The sequence below is a fragment of the Rhea americana genome, unplaced genomic scaffold (assembly GCF_003343005.1).
Source record: "Rhea americana isolate MKP2758 unplaced genomic scaffold, rheAme1 scaffold_79, whole genome shotgun sequence".
In the NCBI taxonomy this organism is placed as follows: Eukaryota; Metazoa; Chordata; class Aves; order Rheiformes; family Rheidae; genus Rhea; species Rhea americana.
In genome coordinates, this window is record NW_028186967.1 from 3504317 (window position 1) to 3528500 (window position 24184).

The 24184-nt window shown below is 38.9% G+C and overlaps 1 protein-coding gene across 2 annotated transcripts in view; it reads right to left on the reverse strand.

Annotated features, from left to right (window-relative positions):
- Nucleotides 1-20530, reverse strand: part of APPL2 (adaptor protein, phosphotyrosine interacting with PH domain and leucine zipper 2) — a 35818-nt gene extending 15288 nt beyond the window's left edge. Inside the window, exons 1-8 of one of the 2 annotated variants that reach the window (XM_085322572.1) lie at nucleotides 20411-20530; nucleotides 10028-10087; nucleotides 9489-9560; nucleotides 5957-6044; nucleotides 3870-3911; nucleotides 3694-3752; nucleotides 2745-2891; nucleotides 446-528 (exon numbers count right to left, since the gene is read on the reverse strand). In XM_085322572.1, the coding sequence (XP_085178698.1) occupies nucleotides 446-528; nucleotides 2745-2891; nucleotides 3694-3752; nucleotides 3870-3911; nucleotides 5957-6044; nucleotides 9489-9560; nucleotides 10028-10087; nucleotides 20411-20434 (575 nt within the window). In that variant the 5' untranslated portion in view covers nucleotides 20435-20530. Of the gene's footprint in view, nucleotides 1-445; nucleotides 529-2744; nucleotides 2892-3693; nucleotides 3753-3869; nucleotides 3912-5956; nucleotides 6045-9488; nucleotides 9561-10027; nucleotides 10088-20410 lie in introns of those variants that run through there. The other variant, XM_085322571.1, reaches the window with a different exon arrangement.
- Between the last annotated feature and the right edge of the window lie 3654 nt (nucleotides 20531-24184).

Below are 24184 nucleotides of genomic sequence, written 5' to 3' on the forward strand. Positions count from 1 at the left end.
AAACTGGGACAGTTTATTGAATAAAATCTTATCCAGAAGAATTTGAACTCAAGTGGACAGATAAAGCCTACATTAAACACAGTGAGTATGTTCTCTAGGCAGTAAGTTTTATTTGCCTTGTGTACATACAGCATCAACCACCACAGGCCCAAAATCTAATTTGGGAGGCTACTGTAAGAGTGCATTTAAACACTTTATGATATATAGTTACTGGCTATACTGTACAAACAATCTGTAGTGCACAAACAAAATATTCCTTTATATGTACAAACATACCTCCCTCCCACCCACTGCTTCAGCACTATATACCCAGCAATGCAATACAATCATGGAAGCAATCTCCTGAGTAAGAAATGCAGGTAGTGTCCACTATGCGCTGAAGATTATAGCAGTATTGCTCTGGATTCAAAGGAACAAACAACAGGAAGCCTAAATATCATCTTACCTGTGAACCATGTCTGAAACAGATGACAAAAAGTTGTCCATTCTTTTGGAAAACATCTCTGCTCCTTTCTTAAAAAAGTTGATCTGAAAAATACAAGGGGATGCTGGGAGTTATCTTGGAAGGTTCTGTCAGACAAGCAACAGGCGGTGGGGTTTGTGTTAACAGTGATCCCATGATGACCAATGCCTTGGGCTGACAATCAAACACGTTGTTAAAACAACTGCCTTGCCCTCCTTTCTTTGTCTTTATCACTTTTGCAYCCTTCCACCCTCTTGCTCACACACATAAGCTACTGGCTGCTGACAGGTACCTTCTCAATGAAGGTGTGGAATGACTAAGGAGACAGGTAGCCTTCTCCCATAGCAGCACTGGGTCTAATAGTGTTATGCGCTACCGCAACCAATGTCATCACATCAAAAGGCATGGGACATAAATCTTCCATTCGAGTTGGTAGATCAAACCCAAACTAAAATTTTTTAAGCTGCTATGGCAAAGTCCATCAGGAAAGTGATGCATGACCAGTGTAGCTGTGCCAGCAGAAACCTCCAGGGCAACCAGTTACATCAAATGCAGTTTTACCACTGATTTTCTTCTACTGAAGTAGCTGAAAGTAGCTACAAAGGTCAAAGAGCACTTTTGGTGGTAGAAGATGAATTCATGCTAGGAACACTTTCCTGGTATGGCTCAGCAGGCACGCAACAGCAGCAGAGCCCTCCGTGTAGACTTGACCTTTTGAACTACCTCTCCGTGAGGCAAACAGTTACAGTTAGGACATCCCAACAGCTGTATGAAACACGGACATGGGTAGTGCGTGTATGTGTGATTTTCTCAGAAAGATCCAATGAACTACTTCTGGCAGAATTGTAAACAATTCTTTGCTGTTAAGCAATTTATCCTCTCTCATCTGACTGTACTCACAATTCCACTCCTCTCCCCCTAACCTTGGCAGATGGGATTCCTCTTAACTATGACACAGATTTCTGCAACTAAGTTACTGACAAAGAATTGTCCCTTTATAGACAAAGAGAGAAATAAGCTCTCTTAAAGAATAACTCACCTCTTCTATTTCAACAGCCTACTTTAGGAAGAAAGAGTCTTAAATTCCACTAACTAATGAGACTAACATGCCTAGCTCAGATATTGATATGAGTTTTCAGTAAAACAAATCCTGCATTAGCAATTGCTTCTTCCAGAAAAATGCCTTAGGGCCTGATCATTCTGCAGAAGTGTGAAATAGAAGGCACATAAGTTTTGAATCATTAATAAAGAAAACATATACTGGCGAAGCTGAAGAGTGGTTCACAATATTTAAGCATCGATATTAACTGGCTCCTGGCTGCTCAGCCATTCCCACAGCAGCCTAAGACTTTCCTGTATAAAGCACTGAGATACAGCAATTTTGCTGGATAAAATACAAGAAAAGTTCTGTTTGCCTTCCAGGGTCTTCTATTGCACAATTATAACAGAGAAACAGTGTCAACTCCCACTTTAAGGAAAGCAACTGTGAATTCTCATGTAGTACCCATTTTGTACAGTGCCCATGATTTGCAAAAGACAGAACAATGGAGAAGATGATCCACACTACAATCTGAAACAGAGCACTGATTCCCTTCTTTCCATTTCCGTGGTTCCCTTCTCGTTTTCCCAGATGCTTTCTTTCATCAATGTGGAAGCACAAGGGACCCTTAAAATGGGTGTGTAATGAGAATCAAATGCTGTAAAGATCCTAGTTTGTTGATTTTCCTGATATCCTGGAGAGTCAGACTATTAGTATTACTACCACATTTTATAGACTTGAGAAATGTGTGTTCAGCCACTCTATCAAATTGTTGGCAGAATAAAAATTACAAAAACGATTTCCCAGCCTTATGCTCAATCCATTCTACTGTTTTATCTCTCCAGTTCTCCAGTGCATGCTCTGTTCCCTGTCCTGTAAAATCCTCATCAGTATGCTGAACATCATGTGCCAGAAAGGAAACTGCTACATAGGAGAGCTTCTGCAGACACAGAGTAAACAGTGCAAGTAAACACTTCTGTACGGAGAGTTTAGTCATGAACGAATTAAATGCAAGTGGTACTGATTCTGCATTTAAGTGTATTGGATTTTTTTTTAACTTGTGTCTTTTCTGAATGCCTAAACATTCAGCTATCTGCCATAAACAAAGTCAGCTGTTAAAATCTAGGCATGCTGAGTATAGCTTTCATATCATTTGCATTTGTCAGCTACCAAAAAAGTCCAGTCAACGTCTTATTCTTCCCAGGAGATGCCTAGGTGATATTGTAACTTTACCATCCATACCTGTCCTCGTGTGTATCCTAGCATAGGTTCCATCATTGCTACTCTCTTCCTGTACTGCAGAGCATTCAGGGCACAGTAATATTGCAGAGATGCAAGATGCTGCTTTCTCCTCGCATTTGCCACTTCTTTTGCCACTTCCGCCTTAAGCTGAATAAAAATTGATAAAGAGTCTGACAAACTGCTTCTGCTCATTTGGATCTATTTACTGATTATTTTCAAGTTATCATTAAACAACTGTCACTACAGAACCTCTCAACATTAAAATGAAGGATGAGAAACAAAGCAAGCAAACCAAACCCCAAACCAAAGGACTTTAAGTTCTGTTCTAGCAAGAGATACTTAAGCATCTGGACAGCCCCTACAACTACAAACTATACAACTACTGCAACTAACACACTGCATCTGATTGCAATGCAAGAAATTCATTTGCAGCTGAGGTAACAACACAAGCCTCTAAGTGAAGAGTTCACAGATGAATAGTTCACAGTGTGCTCTATCACATTCTCTTCTGCAATACATTTCCTCTAAGGACCATTCTGTCCTTCTAGGACATTCTATAATGTTTTATACATAGCAGACACAAAGCTTCATGACCCAGTTTCCAATGAATTGTACTCAGTGATACAGCATCATCACATTAACTGTACAGCAGTAGGCCTATACAAATCMATTTATAACCATTTGGAGAGAAGCTCCCTTGCATCTGACTGGATCTAGCTCAGCAAATACTTGATCACCTGCCTAACTTGGAGTAAACAGGTATAACTCTGCTGGATTGAAGTCTAAAAGCTTTGTGTCTGCTTGGAAACTAAATCACAAGTACTCTTGAGCTATTGTGAATTTAAGTGATGAACTCTCAATAGTTCATTGGTGCATGTAAGGATTAGCTCTAATGATGTAGACAGAACAGCTGATGAAAATTTTTCCTTTTCCCTTTCACATTCTTTACCTTTTCATTTTCTTTCCTTTTCGGTAACCTGCTATACTTTGCCATGGACACGTCATGTTCTGTAGACAAGGAATATTTTTTTTTAGAATGGTGATGTGTGTGTGCATAGATTTAAAACGGCTCCTGTGATGTAACAGGCGCGCGCCATGAGAAACAAACCAAGCCATGTAACATACCATTGCTAGCAAGGCCAAAAAGATCCTTCAACGTGCTTACTTCTGGAAAAGAAAATCAAATATTCAAAATAAAAAGAGCTGTAAACACCATTTGTTCAACTGAGACCACAACAAAACTAAAACCTTTCGTGCATGCTTAATGCCTAACTCACTCTAACTCTCTTAAAGAGGAAATGCATTAATTGTGTCTGTCTTGAAAATGACAAACCAAATCAGCTGGATGAGAAATGAACAGGCACATAGAAAAGTAAGAGCTGAGCTTGCTTCACTAACTTATGAATATGGAAAAGACTGCATATCTGCTGCTGTAATTTACCAAAGAAGCACTATTTCTCTATGCTTGTCATCACAAAACGTCCATCACTACTGTAAAAGACCAGCAGTTCTGAACAACTTCCTGACCGTGCTTACAAAACATAGAGAAATCTCAGTAGGTCCCAGAGACTTATCACAATACCTGAACTAAATCCCTTTTCCATCAATGAATCTTCATCGATGCAAAACTTTTTTTTTGCTAAGCTTCTCTGTGAAACAAAACATTTATCAAACACATCTGATTGCTGACTATGATGCTTATCTAAAAAACATTGGCCAAAATGTTCTGATTCAGGTAGAGGGAAGAAAAGTTATATTGGCAACTCAAGTTTCAAAAGTATTCAGCACAAACTGCTCTCAGCATCCGTATCAATATATACTACAGCCGGCAAAGCCCTTTTCAAAAAGCTACAAAGAAAGGACATTTATAAGAACAGCTATTATGCAACTATGAAAAAAATAAGGGAAATTGTGAGATGTCATCATGGTCTCCAGTTATTTGCAAAAGCCGACACACAGACCAGTTTCCTGCCACTTTTTCTTTCCYCAGTACTTCTACATGACTCTAATGTAGGAAGACAGAAACTCTTGCTCAGGTTTGACTAACTTGTACCYAGAGGTTTCTACAGTATTCAGTACACGCACATAACAGGATCATAAGCAAGAAAATACGGTTAATCTTCCTTGCTTCTTTGTTTAAGCCTACAGTGAGATTTCAATGCATCCAGGCCTCTCTACTGAAAATGCTGCTCCACTATCAGACAAAAATGGAAGTTGAGATGGATGGATGGACAGAATAAAAYGGACTTTGACATCGAAAGAAGCAGAAGAAACTTTCATTTTTTTGTCACRTCTGGAGCAGCTGAGGTTTTTGGGTGCAGACTTTACTTGCATCTTCTCAGAAGCCACAAAGATGGGAGTAGAATCACTGTATCAATGAAGCCCCATTAAAGAGCTGTGAAAGCATTTACAGAACAAAATCTTACCATCCAAATACTGCTTGATTTTTAACACTRAATTATAAACAAGATGTCCATTTTGCTAAGCACTTYGATATCCTTTTTAAATAGGATGGTATGATATAAGGAACATAAACCAGCTATTATTTTGCTGCAGTTCTGTCTCCCAGTAAAATGTCTTTAAAATGTAAACAGGAGAGTGAGCTGACCATGCTGCGCTAAAATCTCATGTTTCTGTTGCATGACTAGGTTAGAGTGTCCTTGACCTGGAATATCAACCATCCTTTGAAATTATACCAAATGYTTGCATTATTGCTTTGCTGTTTAAATAAGAAACTTCCAAGTTTGTACAATCAAGTTACTTAGAACTTTCCTGACACAGCACAGATTTAAAGAGGACAGATTGCTTAAAAGTGAAGGAATACAGTACATTTAGAAGGAAAACAAATATTCTTGCTTGTGCCTTTCAAACAAACCTATATTTCTGAAGTGAGATTAACACTGTTTAGATGCCAGATTCCCTGCTTTGGGCTATTATAACATTACTGACTTCAGTGAAGTTATACTAGTGTAAAAGCAGAGTGACTCAACAAAGAACAAAGCTGCATATTTTCAAACTTGCACCATCTGCATAAAACGTAGTGAATTTGCACTACTTGAGCAAAAGCCTGTAGCTGGCAGTGATATTCTGCAGTAAATAAGTATCAAACTTTTCTGTGAAATAACCCAAGAAAAATTYGTATGTGACATCAAGATTATTATGAAATAAATCAGGCAACAAAATACCAAGAGAGAAATTAAAACAAAACTTACCTGTGAGATCTTTTTCCCGAAATTGTATTATTGGGAGAACCATTGTATCTGCGAGCTGTTTTGCCAGTTCAGAATGGAGAATATTGAGCTGAAAYAGAAAAAGAGAAATGGCCCCAAGACACAATGTATACAAAAAGAWTAGTATGTACTGTCTGTTGCTGAACTGTGAGTGATGTACATCTCCATGTTAAAAATTTAGCCCTCCTGAATGTCTGAATACTACTTAGAAACCAGTGTTCATAYACGATATAAAGCACAGGCATTTACCTTTGTCAAAAAAAGACAAAATTTTTTTAGCAAACCTCCTGCTGAGCAAAATTATTCAAGGTCTGGTTGCTTTATGGTATTTCTCATCATAAATGGAGCAACTATATCAAGATCACCAAATGTCCTTATTATCAATCATTTAGCCTTAGATAGATCCTCCTCCAAAGTATTAAAAATTCATGAACAGCAAACATCAAACTCTCAGTTTATTCAAACTCTGGTGTTTCAGTCTTTATATTGGTTACATTGAAAACTCAAATAAAATACACCTGAACATCACCCAAAGCAACCAAGTCCTGATAATGTCAGTAAAAGACCAACGCTGACAGCTACAAACTAGTAGCTATCAACAAACATCTTTAAGTGCTCCAGGCAGAAATATTATCTTATTAGTAAATAGCCAGGAAAATGAGGCAAACTGGCCAGAAGYCAAGCTTGGAACAAAAGCATGTGTCTTCACACTATGCGCTGTCCACAGTTCACTATGCAAACACTGGTTCTTACTTGGACAGTACTACAAACTCCCATTGCATCCAAATAAAAGACTTAAATAAATAGTCAACATAATTTTCAARCTGTTTCAAAGTAAAATTTGAGTATACCTTACCTTTTATAAGTTAAGTGTGCTAATTTGAAACAAAAAGCTTAAATTTATTAGAACTTTCATTTCTTATGTTTTTTCCTCATGTAAAGTCGGAGAWAGAAATAAGCACAATCAAAAATTTCAAAATGAGAAGCTCAGCATCTGGGAGCCACAGTCATACACTATGAACTTTTTCCTTTCTTTCATAATAATCAACCTCAAACATTTCCTGCTAAAAATCAGTGGTTTGCATAGTTTTTCTGCATGCAACACTCAACACCAACAGGGATTTTGCCTGAGTAGGTAGTAGTAGATTACCACAACTTTTTCACCAGAAAAATGAACAYTGATTTCTAATTATGCATCTTTCTCCCATTTCCATGTGGGAAGGCCAACAAACCTAAGTGGTTAAACTACAGTCATACTAATCAYGTGATTTATATTCACTGTTATTTTCCAAACTACTACCTACACCAACTTTCTGATGAACACATACACACTTACTTACAGGTTTCCACTGTAACTTCAGTTTTCTTGCTAKGTACATGAATGCAAGGCTTTTTTTTAAAGCACCTTTTCTTGTTTTAAGTGCATTATAAATATAGCCTACAACAATTATTTCTCCCTTGAAAGCAAAAGATTATAAAAATGTCTCTTTCAAAAAGGGACTTTTGTTGTCTTTACACAGCACCCAACACAACTGGGTGCAGCCCTCAATTATAGTTGTTGAACCCTACTATAACAATAACTTTAAAAATCAGCTTTGGTGGTGCAAAACTGCAGAGTGATGATCTATATGAAGACACTTTGGATCAGAGTGTGGGTCCTAGCACTGTGCAGTTGTTGAAGAAGCACCTGCCATTTGTGCCCAACAGAAAAGGATAAAACACACTTTCATACTCAAAATGCACTTCTCAAATATGTGAGACAGATTGGGATTTTCCCCTAAATGATTAATTTAATTCCCRCCTGTTGTTTTCCAATGATCCAAAGAACTTTTCAGTTCCCACGTATCATATGAGAGCAGTTCGYTTGACCATTAATGCTGAAGCTTAACTGAAGAGGATTTCATTTGTAATTAGCCCTAATTAACCAGTTTTTGTTAGTTCTCAATACCACAGAGTTCCAGTTCCACTTCCATGACTAGACTCTCTTTCCACTCAGGAGGCTTAACTAGGACACAGTCACAATGGGGGACATAGAAGAAAAGGTCCTATTTAAATATTTTACCCTTAGATCAGTTTCTTGTTCCTAATCTTGTATCCATCTCTCTCAAATTCTGCATATCAAGACATATTTTTAAAGCATGTGTGTGACACTGTACAGGATGAAGGCAAGGCTGGCATGTCAGCAGCGACATGGCAAGAGTCTTAGACGTGTTCAGGTAGGATGTCTACTACGCTGCCGGAGTGCCTGATGATATAAACTATGAGGACACTACACACTGACATTATATTCTGCCTGTTTGTTCATGGTATAGTATCCTTCTGGAGGCCTCCAGGGTTATGCAGGTAGGGAGGAAGCCTGTACTTCCCACTAGATGATACAGAACTAAAGCAGGGTAATTCAATGCCTGTAGAATGGACAACTGTAGAATAACAGGTACAGGGGCTAGCTAACACATGTAAAAGGAGGCTAACGAATGGAGCAGTTTCTTGGGAATTACAGAACTGAACACACAGGTTCCTAGCTTTCAGCCTGCAAAGGGGATGATTCTTTTGTACCTGAGAAGGAGAAAGTTCTGTTTTTGATCTATTTGTACTTCCTTCACCAGACAGGTACTTGACTTGTATTGCCAGCGTATCCTTTCAAGTATCCCAGAGAGGTAGTATGCAGCAAGAGAGGCCTTAGGCAAAGCTAACCTTGGGGATTCATCTCATTAAATCACTACAGTTACCCATGGGATGAGTGTGGCTATACATTTAACTTCCTTTTTGCCCTCCTATCTCCTCACCAAAATCAGACCTCAGGACAGTCCTTTGCCCTGTTAATGAAAATTAGAAGTACACTAACAAGTTGCACAGCATTATTCTAACAGCACACAGCCCTGCTTCTACCAGGAAGAGAGATGTGACAACATCTTATCTTGAAATGTTATATGGTTATAGCAAGAGCACATTTAGAAAGTCTCCCACTGCTTAGCAGCCACCTACAGAGAGTAGAGGTGTTGCATGCGTGCAGCTGTAGTACCTAATCTGCCCTCAGGAGGCAGTTCTGTTGCCTTGCCCAACACCCTTTGGATTCCACGTGATCTTACACGAACTAAACAGCAACTTTAYTAATACACAGCTGTCCTGCCTCCATCCCTGGGAAGTCTGRGCACAGAATAAAGTGTTTAAACCTTGTAAGTGTAAATGCCTTTTTTTTAAATTAAGTGAAATTAGAAATGACCTCAGTTYAGCTGACATGTGTCCTGTTTTAGCCTCTTTTCTTATTTCCCTACTTGATAAGTGCAGCTCTGCTCTGAGGATGGCTTGTGGGAAGGAGATAAAGACACAGCTCTAGTGGCATGTAGACCTGCAGAGGCTGTTACAAAYGGGTGGATTTATGCTCCCTTTCTCCCCTGTTTAAATGGATGTATAGAGCCCAGGCACAATCTAGCCTGCAGTGAGAAGGCTCAGAATCAAAAGGATTTATCATCAAAATAAAAACCAAAAAAATCCTACTGGCAATTCAAATTACCTCATCCACAACTTTTGAAAAGTAATGAAGGGTGGATATCACTTCTTCATCTCCTTTACCTAAGGCAAAATGCTGAAAATAGAAACACATATTTGGTCTGTGAATCAATAAAGTGAATATAAGTATAAAAATATGTTTTACTACAGAGATAAAAATACTCCTACAAAAGGTAGTAAATGATAAAACTAAATATAAAAATAGTAACTCATTAATACATATTCTTTAATACTTTGCTCTTCTTGTTTTAAAAGAACTGATTTTGCACAACATATAGTTAAYGGCTATTTTAAAGTCATGGTCATASAGYAAGAACAAGTTGGTTTGCATCTATATGAATTAACTCATATTTTGGACTGGGCTTTTCAAGATGCTCAGAAGTGGCCTGATTCCCCTCAGTGTGCTGGGGAATTTTACAACTGTCTTCACATGAAATCAAGCAGGCCAAAGCTCTAAATACTTTTGGAAACCACACTCTTTGAACAGGCTTCTTCATAAGTGCTGAGGCTGAATAGAAACCAAAGCTAAAATATCAAACATACCTGCTTTTCATAGGCAAGAAGCTGCTTCGAAAGCTGCTGTGTAGCAAGACACATTTCATTCTACAAACAAAAGAGACAATAGAAATAAAAGCGCCAAGTTAACAGAAATAATGAAAAGTCTTTAAGACTGCTGTTTCTACTTTTGTTACAAGCTTCCTGACTGAATCTGCAACYACTTGCACAGATTTTCAGCTGCATGTAAAAAAAAATAAATCTCAAAATACCTGCACAGAGAAGCAGTATTAGTAGGTGTACTTCAGACCTGATCAACACACAGTTTGCTTCAATTTATCTACTTTGATTAGAGATAGAATTTTTTTTCAAAATAATAAAACTAGAACAACCTSAAACATGTATGCAGTCATATCAGCACAAGAATATTTCATATAGGTTAATCATCTTTCTCCAAAATTTTCAGAAATAAAGGGTGTCAGTAGATGTACCTTTATATAATATATTTATGCTCATGGGATGTATTGATACAGTTACACTGCCTTATGCTGATACAGGAGTACAAAATAATCCTGTATTCTCACAGTTAAGCTGTCCAGTGAAAGCGTGCACATATTTAGTGTTACTCAAAGCAAGACTTGTAGGGAGAATGTGTGATTTTGATTGATACAGCTGGACCAAAAAAAAAACCAAAAAACAGACGAGCTTTTGGATACATGAACCTTTATTCAATWTATTCATAACACTAGTATATCAATTCCTCAGGCTGATTGGTTAACAGTGACTTAAAATTGGAAATAAAAAAAAAAGTGAAACTGGGTCCCTTGTCAGATCTTTCTCTTCTTAGGTAACTCAGAAAATTAATCACTTTTCATTTCATTTTARAGCCTTAGCATATTCTATTCCCCTCTCTGAATACGTAAGACCACAGAGAGTTTGCAAAATACAGAGCAACCTCTGAACTGCCTTAATAGCACCCTTTATGTTGGGRCTGGAGCAGAACAGCATAGTTGCCAATCTGAGCCAGAGATTTTGAAATAACCTCTGTCTTGACCTCACGCTATCTCCAACACGTTACACTACAGCCTGGTGCTTCTGCACCACTTTGGCATGCCAGGAAGGAGAACTGACACAGACACCAAGGCTGGTCCCAAACATCTAGCCAGGGTCCCAGGTATGCCCAAGTGCTCTGAAAGAACAAAGAGACATTGCCACAGKCCAGGTAGCAGCAGCCATACACAAACAGCTGGACCGTGAAACACATGGCAGAAAAAGACAGCAGAGCTAATTCCAACTATCGTAAAACACTATGGTGGTGTTACTCCCAGCTGGATGAAGATGTGAGAGCAGAGGCCTTCCAAGGCACAAACAAGGGCTCAGAAATGGAGCTAATCTGGGTCCAAAYTCAGATCGTGTGCTCCCCCATGACCATTTTCACTTCAAAAATGATGGATTAGTCTTTCTTCTTGTTTCAGACCAACTATTAACAAGCATTAGACTTTCATATAGTATTTAGTAGYCAGGAATTATGTAAAATTTGCAAGCTAGTTACATGAATGGTGATGCTTTTATGTGAGAAAGCTTTATACAAACACTTGGGGTTTAAGTACTTTCCAAGCTAGTGGATGGGAAAAGATGTTGTATCTTACGAGTCAATGAACCTTGTTAAGAGCTTGGCTAAGAAGGGGAATGGACATTAGCTATCTGAGCCAAGGCAGTAAGAACAGCTGAGAGACTTTACCACCCTCAAAGTGGGAATGGGCAAGCAATGGCTTGGTGACAGGAAAGACAAGACTCCTTCCATGTACAGTGATGACATTTAAAGGGTGTCTGTGTTTCTGCATATGTGGGTGGAGTCCAAAGATGAATTCAGACTACAGAAAGAAGCAGAGGTTCTCAGGTCTGGGTATTTTTCATGAGCACTTCAAAGACAGAGCTGGGCAAGAAATGGAGTTCTCACACAGGAACTGTGTGCCATCTGTCAGATTTATAGCTAAGCCAGGGTGAGGAAAACCTTTTGAAAATAACCTGAAAGTTAGAAACATGCCTCTTTTTTTCCCTGTTGTTTCAGTTCACTTATTCCTGCAAACTCTGCAACTGTGTGGTCTGTTTTGGATTTTGAAAGTAAATGTTTTTGGCTTAAACTAGCTAACATGCAGAGAAGCTTTAGAACAACATACTGACACCAAAGGCTATTCTTCTGTGCAAGCAGTCCTCAAAACTTCTAGTAGTTTGGTTTTTAAGACTACCACATCCTCAACGACCCCCAACCCCTGCCCCACCCTGCCATGATATCCAATAAAATTATAAAGAAATAAAGAGCATCTTTACTCATCCATAGGGACAGTTTGAGAGCTGGCAATGCAGAGAGGTGCGTGGAGGAAGCATCTTCCAACAATCATCCCTCCCCAGGAAGTGTCTCTAGTATTTGATAGGATAATGGGGGGAAACACATAAACCCTGAGGGCTTCAAAGGCATTTAACAGCACCAGGTCTAACATATGATTAGGTGACAAAAGCCACAGACAGACCACAAGCTGATATTCATGGTATGTTACTGTAGATACAGAAAACAAAACAAAAAAAAATTGATGGAAGGGCCCAATACAAAATTTACTTCTGGATTTTGGAATGACAGTCCCACACCTCACACATCACTGATGTCCCACTGATGCCAGCGACATTTTTCCACGTTTTTAGGAAGGGTGCTTTGTGTTAGAACAATATGTACACTTTCTCCTCAATGCCAGCCCATGTAGAAGAGTTAATCACAAGTCCTTCCCTCTTTCTCCCAACGTCTGCCAGCTTTTGTTCCCATGAGCCCTACTAAGTCATTCATTTTATCACTGAAAACAAAACAAAATGAACTCTTGTGAACGATTCCAATTAAGCAAGCACACATAAACATAACTACATTGCATAAGGAACATGAAGCAGGCAAAGTGCTCTGCTGACCTAGTAGTAATACTGCTTTGCTAAGCACACTTATCTGGGAAAGTTTGGTTTAATCCTCCTCCCATTTGTTCCTAATCAGCCTTCTCCCTCCCCCCTACTCCCACTACTAATCAGTCTTAAGACTTAAAAGTTATTTGCATTGCTTCAATTCCAACAGGTTTGAATCTAGTTCCAAATATTTTCCCACCAAATCCAGCCACATTCACTTCTTTTATTCTAAACTGCCTGAAAATTCAGTAGACCACAGTAAAAATGCTACAATACAATCCTGACTGCCTGCTCAGCACAATTTTTTCCATCTTGCCTTGAAATTTCAGAATTCATCAAGCATTTCCGGAATGAGAGAGCTATTAGTGATAGGTTATGAACAAGAAACTACTAAAAGCCTGAAAAGAAATCTAGGCATTTTGAATGAAGGCAATATTAACCAGTACTGGCCTTTGCAAATATATGCATTTTCATTAGATGATTTTACATAATATGGAAACATCAATGCAGCACTAATGTAAAAAAAATACACTAGAAGCGAGGAAGAAAGGCCTAGAAAGAAACAGGTATCAAGCAGTTTTGATCAGCTGTGATCACAGATATATTCCTGTGCTACCTTTTTTTTTTTTTTTTTAAGAGAAAACCCAGCAAACTTGGCTAGCATGCTTAGGGCAGAAGGACAGGTTTTTGTACAGTTTACTAACACTAGATTACACAGAAATGCTAATGAACGTGGTGTCTTGAATCTAACATTAATTTACCATTAATGACAAAATACTAGATTAGAAAACATCTCGTTTAATTTTTAACTCAGTACCTCCTCCTCCTTTCAAATAAATCAGCAACAAAATGAAAGTCCAGCTGTTTTTTCTTTTTTTTCATCTAGTGCTAGAGCAAAGGCACGCAATTTTCTGGGTTGATTCCACTTTCTTCATTATCACCTTTATTTACCAAGATGTCTGCATGAACAGAAGACAGTAGGATTTTTTTGTAATTTGCTTTTAGTAAAATCTCCACTGCATTCACCATTTATTGGTGAGATAGTCCATCTCTTTCTAGGGTGTCTTTTTGTATGTTTCCTAAATAAACTCCGAGTCCAATGCATTCAAGACAGAAGGTATTTCTATAGACAGTTGTCTACCAGATTCCAGATTTCAGGGCATGTGAAGGATTAAGCTGAGCTATAAATTAACTTCTAAAGACACAGAGCTATTCTATCATGTTCAATCCTAATATAATGAAGCTTTCTGCAAAGCTACTTTCCTACTTTAGCTTCAGCTAAAGCTAGCACTTTAAAAAGTTTGCAAGTAACCAGCACACAGAACTGCTAAATGTTTCTTCATGTAAACAAGATACTAAGAAAGATATATATCCCGAACCTCGTATGTGCACAACAACGTGTGATAAAATTTGGCTTACATTTGGGTAAGCCTGATGTTTGATAAATATGAAGAAAAAGGTAGGTGACCGAATAAGAAAGTCCACAAGGGAGTTACAGCCTTCTCATCCTTTCAGAACTAGGGAACACATATACCTTTAAAAGCAGGCACAGCAAAGAACTGGCTCTTTGTATGACTGCTTTACACAGCTCTGTTTACATGTGCATGTCATCTTCCTGGAATATGTAATTCTCCAGCAATCTAGAAAATGTTACAGTCCTACATGCTTATGTTTGCATATTAAATAGCTTGAAAACATGAACCCAAGGGTAGAAGAAGTTAAGCATCACCAGGATGCTCAGGATGCGCAGCACCTTACAAGATCAGCTTGCCCTGATGCTGCATTTGGTCCTTAAAAAATGTGAATGGCTCAACAAAGGATCATATAATAGCTTGGAAAAAGAAGAGACACTAGTAAAAATTCTGCTGTAAAATGGCAAAGGCAGCTACAGTGTGATGTCTAGTTCAGTAGGGAAAGAATCTTTATAGTTTCCTGCAAAGCAACTTATTATCAGCAGAGCATCTATATATTGTAGTATCTTTGCAGTACTCAGAACTCCAGATCTAGGTTATCACAATATTATCCTGTTTCCATGCATGGTGACAACTCCAACTTCATCAGCAGTATTCAAATGAACTCCCCTGGCTTTGTAAATACACTAGATATCATGTGATTATGCTGTTTACCTCTGTTAGTAGCATATGGTGAATAAGCTTTGGGAAGTGCTTCATAACGAACTTGCAATGAATATGGAACAATAATATATATATATAGCACTTCACAGAAGTCGGTACTGACAACTCGATTTTATTGCAAGTCTGTCCTATCTGTTATTCTATGAAAACTTCTCTGTGTGGAACTGAAAAGTTACAAAATGTGTAATTTAAAGTTTATTTCAAAAGAAAAGTTTGAAAGGGAAACACAACTGTTCCCTAACGAGTGAAAATAAATGCAGTGAAAAAGAAAACCAAAACTTTTCTTCTAGCAAGAAGTAATTTAAGAATTGAGACTCCTTGGGGCTAGCTGTGCAGTGTAATAAATACAAAAATTTGTGCATACCCCTTAGCTTATCAGTGATGTACTCGATTTATAGCCAAAGTCAATATAAAAGCAGATTCAACAAAAAACACTACCGAAAAATGCAGAAGGGAGGTGTCATGAGTCTAGGGAAAGAAATAATGTTTGTATAAAGCACTACCTAAAACAGCCCTGGACACATACAAGCCACCTTAATACCCATGTAAGGTGGTCCATACAAATGGAGACTATTCAGCAATTTGGGAGAGTTTCTTTTTGAATCTGCATATAAATAGGCAGCAAACCCCAGAGGTTGTTGCTGCCTTGCTCATGTGACTGTAGAATCACAAGACAACTGCAAACAGAGACACTGAAGCTGAACAGAACCGTCCTCACAATTCCCGTGTTGTTCTCTCTCTGGATATATTGCTGAAGGCAATATTGGCTTCTTTCGATTCCCCTTCTAGTCTCACGGCTTGTAATATCCAGACGTGTGTCAGGAATGCCAAAAAGAAACCTCTTTCCAATGACAACATCCTGCACCTTTTCTCTAATTTACTTACCGCTTTATCTTTTCTAATAGTCAGTAAGAGACACCTCAGTCTCTCAGTAAGAGTCTCCTCACTTTTTAAATGACATTTAGTTTCATTAAATGAAGATCTCAACTGAGCTGTTTCTATAGTATGATGAAGAACTGGAGATGATGGTAAGGCTCTGAAGATAATTTAATACGGCAGAGAGAAGTTAGGAATGTGAACTGGGCACAGCTTGTTCACACACCATTGCAAGAGTCTCAGCATGCAAATTCTGTTAATGAAGTTTTTGTAACAATCCCTGATGGCTGCATTACCTATTGCTCAGGGGAGAAACGATCAGAATGATGGAAACAAAATTCACAGAAATCAGACGGCAGTAACGCCCGATGCAGCATCAGGGCTGGCAGGAAGCGAAAACTAAAAGAACAAACTCTGTAAGAAAGATTTCTTCCAGGAGATCATCAACACACTAAACTACTTCTGGGTACCAGAGCAGAGTCAGGAGAACAGAACTGAAGGAGGAAGTGTAATACATTTTCACAAGGGTGTGGTTTGTTTTATGAACAAATATAAAAATGTTTCTCTGTATTTGCACACATAGGCTTGTCAGATCTGCTTAACTTCACTCCCAAAGGGTGAGCTAATAAATTTGGCTCTTGTGGCCTTCTCTTTCACCACGGGGTCATACATGGCATCTGCCTTGTAGCATTGCACCCTATTTTCCACTACCGAACACCATGGGTCAAAAGGAGTCACCACCCTGTTGCCCTTGGTGCGTGAGCCATCCTGACACCGCACAACAAGAGGCTTGCCACACATCCAGGGCTTTGCACCCAAAGGAGATCTTCCAGGAGCACATCACCCAGCTGCAGCCTTACTGCTACAGGCCCTCCTACATCAAGTGGCTCTGTATGCCCAGGCGGCACATCCATCACAAAATCCTGCAATGCCTCCACCACGCCATATGATGCTGCAGACTCCTCCTTCCCCACTTGGCACAAAAACAGTTTCAAGGCATTTCAAAGCTTTGCCTACAGGGTTTAGTGAAGCCCTTCCCAATGAATGCACCCATCCTAACAACTGCCTTACAGTCATTAGAAAAATATGCTCCAACAGGCTGACACTGAAAGGCATGTAAAATGAAACTGTGCCTCAATAACTGGAATTCTGAAAAACAAGGTTCCCAGCATCTAGCAGAATTCTGTAGCTAAAAAGAAATGCAAAGGGAGTTTTCAAAAAGGGTTTCCACGTTCCTAAAAGTCTTTTAAAAAGGTCTCGGCAAATTCTTCCTTGTATTCCTTTCAGATGTACTGATCCAAGTGTTTAGAGGAGCCTGGACTGTCAATTTACAAACTTGCTGCTATTCTGCACACAAAACAGTGTTTTGGGACAAATACATACATACATCCACATAGAAAATGACTAGCTTGCAACTGCTACTAACTGTTGCTCCTCTAAAACTTCACCCATGAACGGTACCCATGGAGAACTGCCAACTACTGTTATTTGATCATAAGCTACAGTAGTTTGAATTACATGAAAATTCAAGTCCTCATCACAAGAAACACCAGGCTTCTAGTAAACTTCTGCAGAAAATCTTGAAAATATGGTCTAACCACAGCAGGGAAAATTTAATTCAGAGTGTAGTTAGGAAGAAATTAAGATTTTTTTTAATATTATTTATTTTTTATTATATAATTATTATTAAACTACTTTGAGAGCGTATAAGCCCTGATTTTTAACATTATGGACTGGTACAACCCACTGCTGTTTTGTCTGACTGCCATGATTCCAGTCATTTTTATGGCCATGTAAACAGAGCTTGTAGCATTGCATCAAACTAGGTCAGTCACTGTAATTCCTGTTTTACAGATAAGTAAATCTTCGTGAATGGTAATGACCTTCCAAACGCAAAAAAAAAAAAAGAAAAAAAAAAGAAAAAAAAAAGAAAATAATAAAGCCAAATTCAGAACTTGAATTCTCATTACTCTCAAGTTTCACATGGTCTCTACTGAATCTCATTCTCTTTCAAAATGAAAAGGGTTGGTAGCATTTCCTAATGAGCAGCTAGCAAAGCCCACACAACATGTCTTCTAACAAAGCATCAGCAAAAATTGATTTTCTCTTAAGCTGTGAAGAGACAGGAATCAACAAAGAAATATCACATACCGATTTTTCTTAACTGCCCATTCATGTTTAGTGGGCAATTCAGTATTTCACTTCTTTTTCTAAGGCAAAAGCAATCATAGCGTTTTGTAACAAGGGGGATGTACTTCAAAAATTGAAGGTGGATTCAACCAGAAAGAGTGTCCTCTTTTGAAATATTCAGAAACAGTTCTTTAAATTGTATATTAATATTTGCAAAGTTTGGTAAAATTATTCAGAAATGAATGTTAGTTAGCCTACATAGCACCAATATTCTCTTGGGAATTAATCATCATATATGGCTGAATTAATTATTTCAACTTTTTAATTTAAATAACAACATTAGAGTGGGTTTTTTGTATCTAATGCAAGACTTTTTAAAGCACATATAAAAAAAACAAAAAAGTTTCCATTTTCTTTTCCACTTAACATCACTAATACAATCTATTTATGCTTTATTGTTACTGTAATGTCCTTTTTTGCTGCTACAGTTCTAAGTCCTGGGAACATGAGCCCAAAGTGAAATTTCAACCCATTGATTCCCAAGGAATTGTAAGGCAGCAGCAGCAATACTGAGAACACTAAATGTTAAGCCAATGTCCTTGGTAAAGYCCATAACACTGGCCACTACACCTGAATCTTCCTAAGTCCCCGGTAATTTAGGGTGCCAACCTCCACATCTTTAAGTAGTCTGTATTTAAACAACTGCCAGGTGCCTCCGATCTCAAAATGGAAAAAAATGTCTGATGACATATTTCAAGGCATACGCCTAAAATTCAAAACCGACAAAAATTTGGGTCCTACTAAAGCAGGAAGTGTATAAGAATAAAGGGGACAAGAAATGCTGGGCAAATGAAGAAGACTCAGTAGTACTGCAAAGCACAGAGGGGCAAATGGGCTGAGGCAGTGAAAAGAAACAGGAAATGTCATGAACTGTGGGCATACAGAAATGGAGAAGGCTAAAAACTGAGATAGAAAGGAAGAGGCAAACAGGAGCAGACAAAGCATTTTTTCACAAATCATAGGCTGGAGTCACTGCTTCTTAAAATGCCATTCTAAAAAGACATAAGCAGAGGGAAGGGCCATGTAGTCCACAAATTGGACACTTTGTAATCAAAGCATATTTATGCTCTGATTTCCTCCTCCTACCCATTTCATCTGGTCTCAGATTTCCACCATCCAGCATGTCCACACTCTTGCTACCCTTAAAGCCCAACGRCACTGTCAAAATGCCCACCACTGACCCTGTCTGAGTGCTGACTTCATGCCATCTCTCCAGCCCCTGGCTACACACTGTACTATCTCCTAAGCCTCTGAGTTGTGCTGTAAGCCTCTGACTGCTCCACATTTGCACAGGGCCCAGAACACAAAGACTAGAACTAAACTTTCCAGTTGTAGGTAGCTAGACCTTCAGCAGGTTGTTCTTTCTCCCAGGTCACACTGTCAGTCACCCCAAAGAGCATTCCCTCCAAACGAGCATACACCAGCACCAGTTTCATAGCTGAACTGATTTCTGATAACATAAGACRAGAATAAGGCACTCAGTCTCCCAGTGAATTCAAAGTACTCAAGTTTTCTTCACCTCTCCACGCTCTTTGACTTACCAGTTTAAGAATAGAACTGTGGTTTCAACGGGAATCAAGCATCTAACCTACATAAATGCTTGCAAAAATTCCATGACATATTGTCTATGTCTTTAAAGGCCTAGATATGGTAGTCTGAAATATCTAGCCTTATGCACATGGGAATCCTAGCTTCACTAAAAATCACTCAGATTTATAATAATACTTTCCAAAGCACTGCATGTAACTTACAAGTTTTATTTTCAAAGGGATTTAATCATTGAGATCACGKAAATGCCTTAGAAAGTTTTGCCTTTTTCCCACTCCCGTATTTTTCACACTGCCTACTTCAGGTACTCAACTTCAGCATGATTCATGGTGTATATTCTCTCTGTTATCAATGGACACAGGCAGTTGCTTCTACACAGTAAATCAAAGTATTTAAGTTAGATGCCTAAGTCAGCATAATATCCCTCTATGCACTGTGTCTCTATTTAGGCAAGCAATTTTATAAAAGCTGACCTTCCAATATACCATAGACAATATTTCTTTTATTAATTGTTTGGAGACAGACAAACAGATAAGACTGCTTTGTATACAGATGGCTCTTCTGAACACCAAGGCAGGAAGGGGCTGACACATCAGATGGAAAACATCCATAACTCCTCTGCAATCCATAGGAGGKGCAGGTTGTTGGCACTCATCCAAATCATGTAAATAACAGTATCATACCTAGCAACTTAATTTCTACTGCTTATTGAACAAAAGCAACATAAATGAAAAATTACCTGAGCACCATAGACACGCTGCATTGCCTGAAGCAACTGGTTTGTGTATTCGGTAAGGGTTCCTGCATCTTCTTCAAATACGCTAAGCAAAGACCGAGTCTTTAATAAGAGAAAAAAAGGAAACAGTTTAATCTCAAATGAAAATATTAAAAATAATCATAAAAGACTGTAAATAAAAGGTAGCAAAAATACAAATGAATCAGAAATAATAAGCCTTTGACTTTATATGGCTTCATTTAATCATAGATCTCAGAAAATAGGGAGAAATTGGTCTTTCTTGTGGATAGGTACTTAAGTAGACACTTAAGAAAGTGATCTGACTCCTAGTCTCTTGTCCTACCTAACAGGCATTCCTTCCAACACCATTAGGAATGTAAAAAATCCTGAATATCTGCCTGCTGACTACAGTAATCCAAGCCAGGTTAAAGACTCTGGGACAAACATCATTGCTTGCTCACTTTACCTCTCTAATGTCAGACTGCATTAAAAACACCCCTTTTCATTAGGTAATTTAGAGAGTATTATTCACTCTCAACTGTCTTGAGCAATTCTTAAAGGGCCACTGACAAAGCTGGCTGACGTAATCAGACTAAACAACCGGGTGTTCATTTATAACAACAGCCACAGCAGTATACACACGCTCAGAGATACCCTGTACTTTCTCCATTCTGCTAGCTCATCTTTGTCAGCAAAGGGGAAGAAAAAGACCATAGTAACTTGTGTTGTCTTAGAGATGTGAATTCCCTTGGTTTATTTTGGTAGAATCATCAGGAACAATAAGTTATGTTGCTGACACAGCTTCTGAGATCGGAAAGAACAAAATCTCAGAAAAATGCTGAGCTCTAGAACTTACTGGATGAAGACAATATTGAAAGAGAGAAGAGAGAATTTTTGACAGTGTCCCTTTAACAAAGTCATGCTTCGTCCTTGGTCTTAACTCTGGTAAATCCAATCTGTTTGATGCTAACTGGCAATGTCTTTCCATCTGTACAGCTAACTTATATGACATTAGTTTCATCTGCTTACCCGAGTGGCATCCATAAACACCAGCACTTTAATAATCACGTCAGCCCTCTAACAGAGCCAGTGCTTCATCCTTCCTCCTATTACAGGAATCTCTAATGTGCCTGAAGGATCCAGGTTCTAATTTGGGAAATATATTTTAGAGTCTTATGGAAGTTTTAAGTTTCCCCACTATTTAAAAGAAGGCACATGTACTTCCCCAAGGCATTTACTCTTCTTTGCAAAGCTCTCTGCAGACATTTTACCTTTGTCCTGAAAAAAAATCAAAACCGGCCTAAAGACAAACTATTATTTCATCTCTGCTGATAATTATCTGTCTAAGCTATAAAATATTGTTGCTTAGCAGTTCAAGTGGGTGACCTGGGAGTCCTACCAACCCAGTTGGGTTCTGCTCTAGAGACTGCATGCACTGCAGTTTCTTCCACGCTTTGGGTAAATAAAGCTCTACATTTCAGCTTGCTGATGTGCAAAATTAGTACAACATTTTCTACTTTGGAGATGGTGTGGCAGCCAATGCATTTGAGAAATTAGTTTGTGATCCTAGTATATAAGGAGATACACAGCTACAAAGCACTGTTTTCAAATAAAGAGAACACAAAAAACAAGCAATGAAGTGAAAGTCAAATCAATGAAATGGATACCAAGACCCCAACCTTATAAAGCACATTACCGCAGAACTTCCTTACAAGGACAGCAGCGTGATATTGAGAGTTTCCAGTACTAGCCTATTACTTCAGTAAYTGAAAACCTACTGGCTTTCAAAAATATCTGGTTTTAAGTATTTTTACCTTCAAYGATGTAGCAATTAAAGCAAAACTAATGCTAACAACCCATCTCCTATCGATACAGTGCTTATCTTCCCTGTAATGTATTACGACAGTAGATGAACTCTAGAGGATATGAAGATGGTTAAAAAAATAGATCTAGAGAAGATAAAAAAAAAGATAAAATTTTATATGTAATGTTAGTCAAGACCAATCTCAAGGCAAGAATAAGAAAGAAAAGTTGTTGCCTGAATTAGGCTACACATTGAATGTTTCTGCATCCTGGAAAAGGTTGTTAAACATACAAATGTCAGCTAGATGCCAAAATCTTACTGAACTTTTTCAGGTTCAGTTTTTCAGATGCCTGAAAATGGACTGAGGTAGAACAACTCTGGGAAATCATTTCTGCAAGTCTTGGCCTCAGTTATTAGCACTTTGTTCAAAAATAATAAAGGCAATAAATGATTCAAGTAGTTTGGAAGTTATGCTTGGAAACATTTATATTTAAGAACACTATTTTAAATCACTGCAACAAAATTCCAGCTCATATATATTTCTGTTGTTGCTGCTGTCTTGACAAATTCTGGAATAGCAGATAAAGCTGTTGAAATCAGCTAGTAATCCAAACATGAATCTAAYATTTTTGGAGGCCTCATTAATAGCACCATCATCTCAGCTTCTGGAAACACAGGAAAAAAATGCTGCATTCATGTGAATATTGTCCCTGATTTTAGCATGACTGCTTGCACAAATTTCTCTATTTTGTGACCAAATACTTTAAAGYTAGGGCATGTCTTATGGTGTCTTTTGGCCAGTGTTTGGACACAGATCAAGATAAAAGTACTAGATTGTTGGGGAAAGAGAAAGCAAGCTTCAGAAAACTGATAAAGAAATATCTTCAGCCTAATTCTCATCCATCTCGCACATAATTTAYGTATTTCATATAGCGTATGCAAAATTAGGTTATATCCTCATTTTACCAATCCTCTGCATTGCTGAAAGTAACTGAAAAAGGCAGAGGAGAATCAGGTCACTTTGCACAGAAGTAAATGATCACATATGCCACTAAATTTTAAATTCTGTAGGACAGAGACTATCTTTTTGCTCTTATTTTGCTGTACCCAGCTCATGGAGGCCACAGATCTAAACTTCTCTCCAAAAAACAAGTAATAAAACCATGAAAGACGGAATTAAAAAAAAAAGGTTCTTTTGCATGAAACACTGGGTCATTACATAAAATTAAATAATGCCCTTCTCTTCTAAAGTTACGGGATTTAAACAAAATGTGATGGCCAAATCAAGCCCAAACATCCTGCAAACACTGAGGTTTATGCACCGGCCAGTATTTCCAGTTATTGCAAAGGAGAGGTTAACAGCCTACGTCTGAGGTCAGAAGAAGGAGGAAAACCTCCGAACGCAACTCAGGGCTTTGTCCTGTTGCTTTCAGTCAGCGTTAAATTTTTAATCATTGAAGTAAGCGTTGACTGAACAGGAAAACAAGTTCAGTTGTCCTGCGTGTCAAGTTCTTCAGCTCCAGATGCACTGGGGAGGTTAATACTAAAAAATGTTAGTAACTGTTCAGAATAAACGTGGCACATCTTGGCAAACGTGCGAAACACGGAATAATTCAGGTYGGAAGGAAACGCTGGGGATCATCGTGTCCTCCTCCAAGCGGGGCCGCCTCTGACATTAGACCAGATTACTCGAGGCCTCCTCCAGCCGAGTATGAAAGCTCTCCCGAGGATGGAGACCGCACGCGTGCCGCCTCGAAGAGGCGACACCGGTCGCTCCTGTCGCAGACAAGCGGGGTGAGAAGAGGCGGTCGGGGGGAGCCCCCAGGCCGAGTCACCCCCGGCAGGTGTGCGACCGCGGCCCCCCGCGGAGCCGAGCCCTAACGGCCGCCGCCTGCGCGCGCCCGCTCCGCGCCCCTCTCCCCGCCGCGGGGCCGTCGCACGGCCCGGCTGCGCCCCGCTCCCGCTCCCGCTGC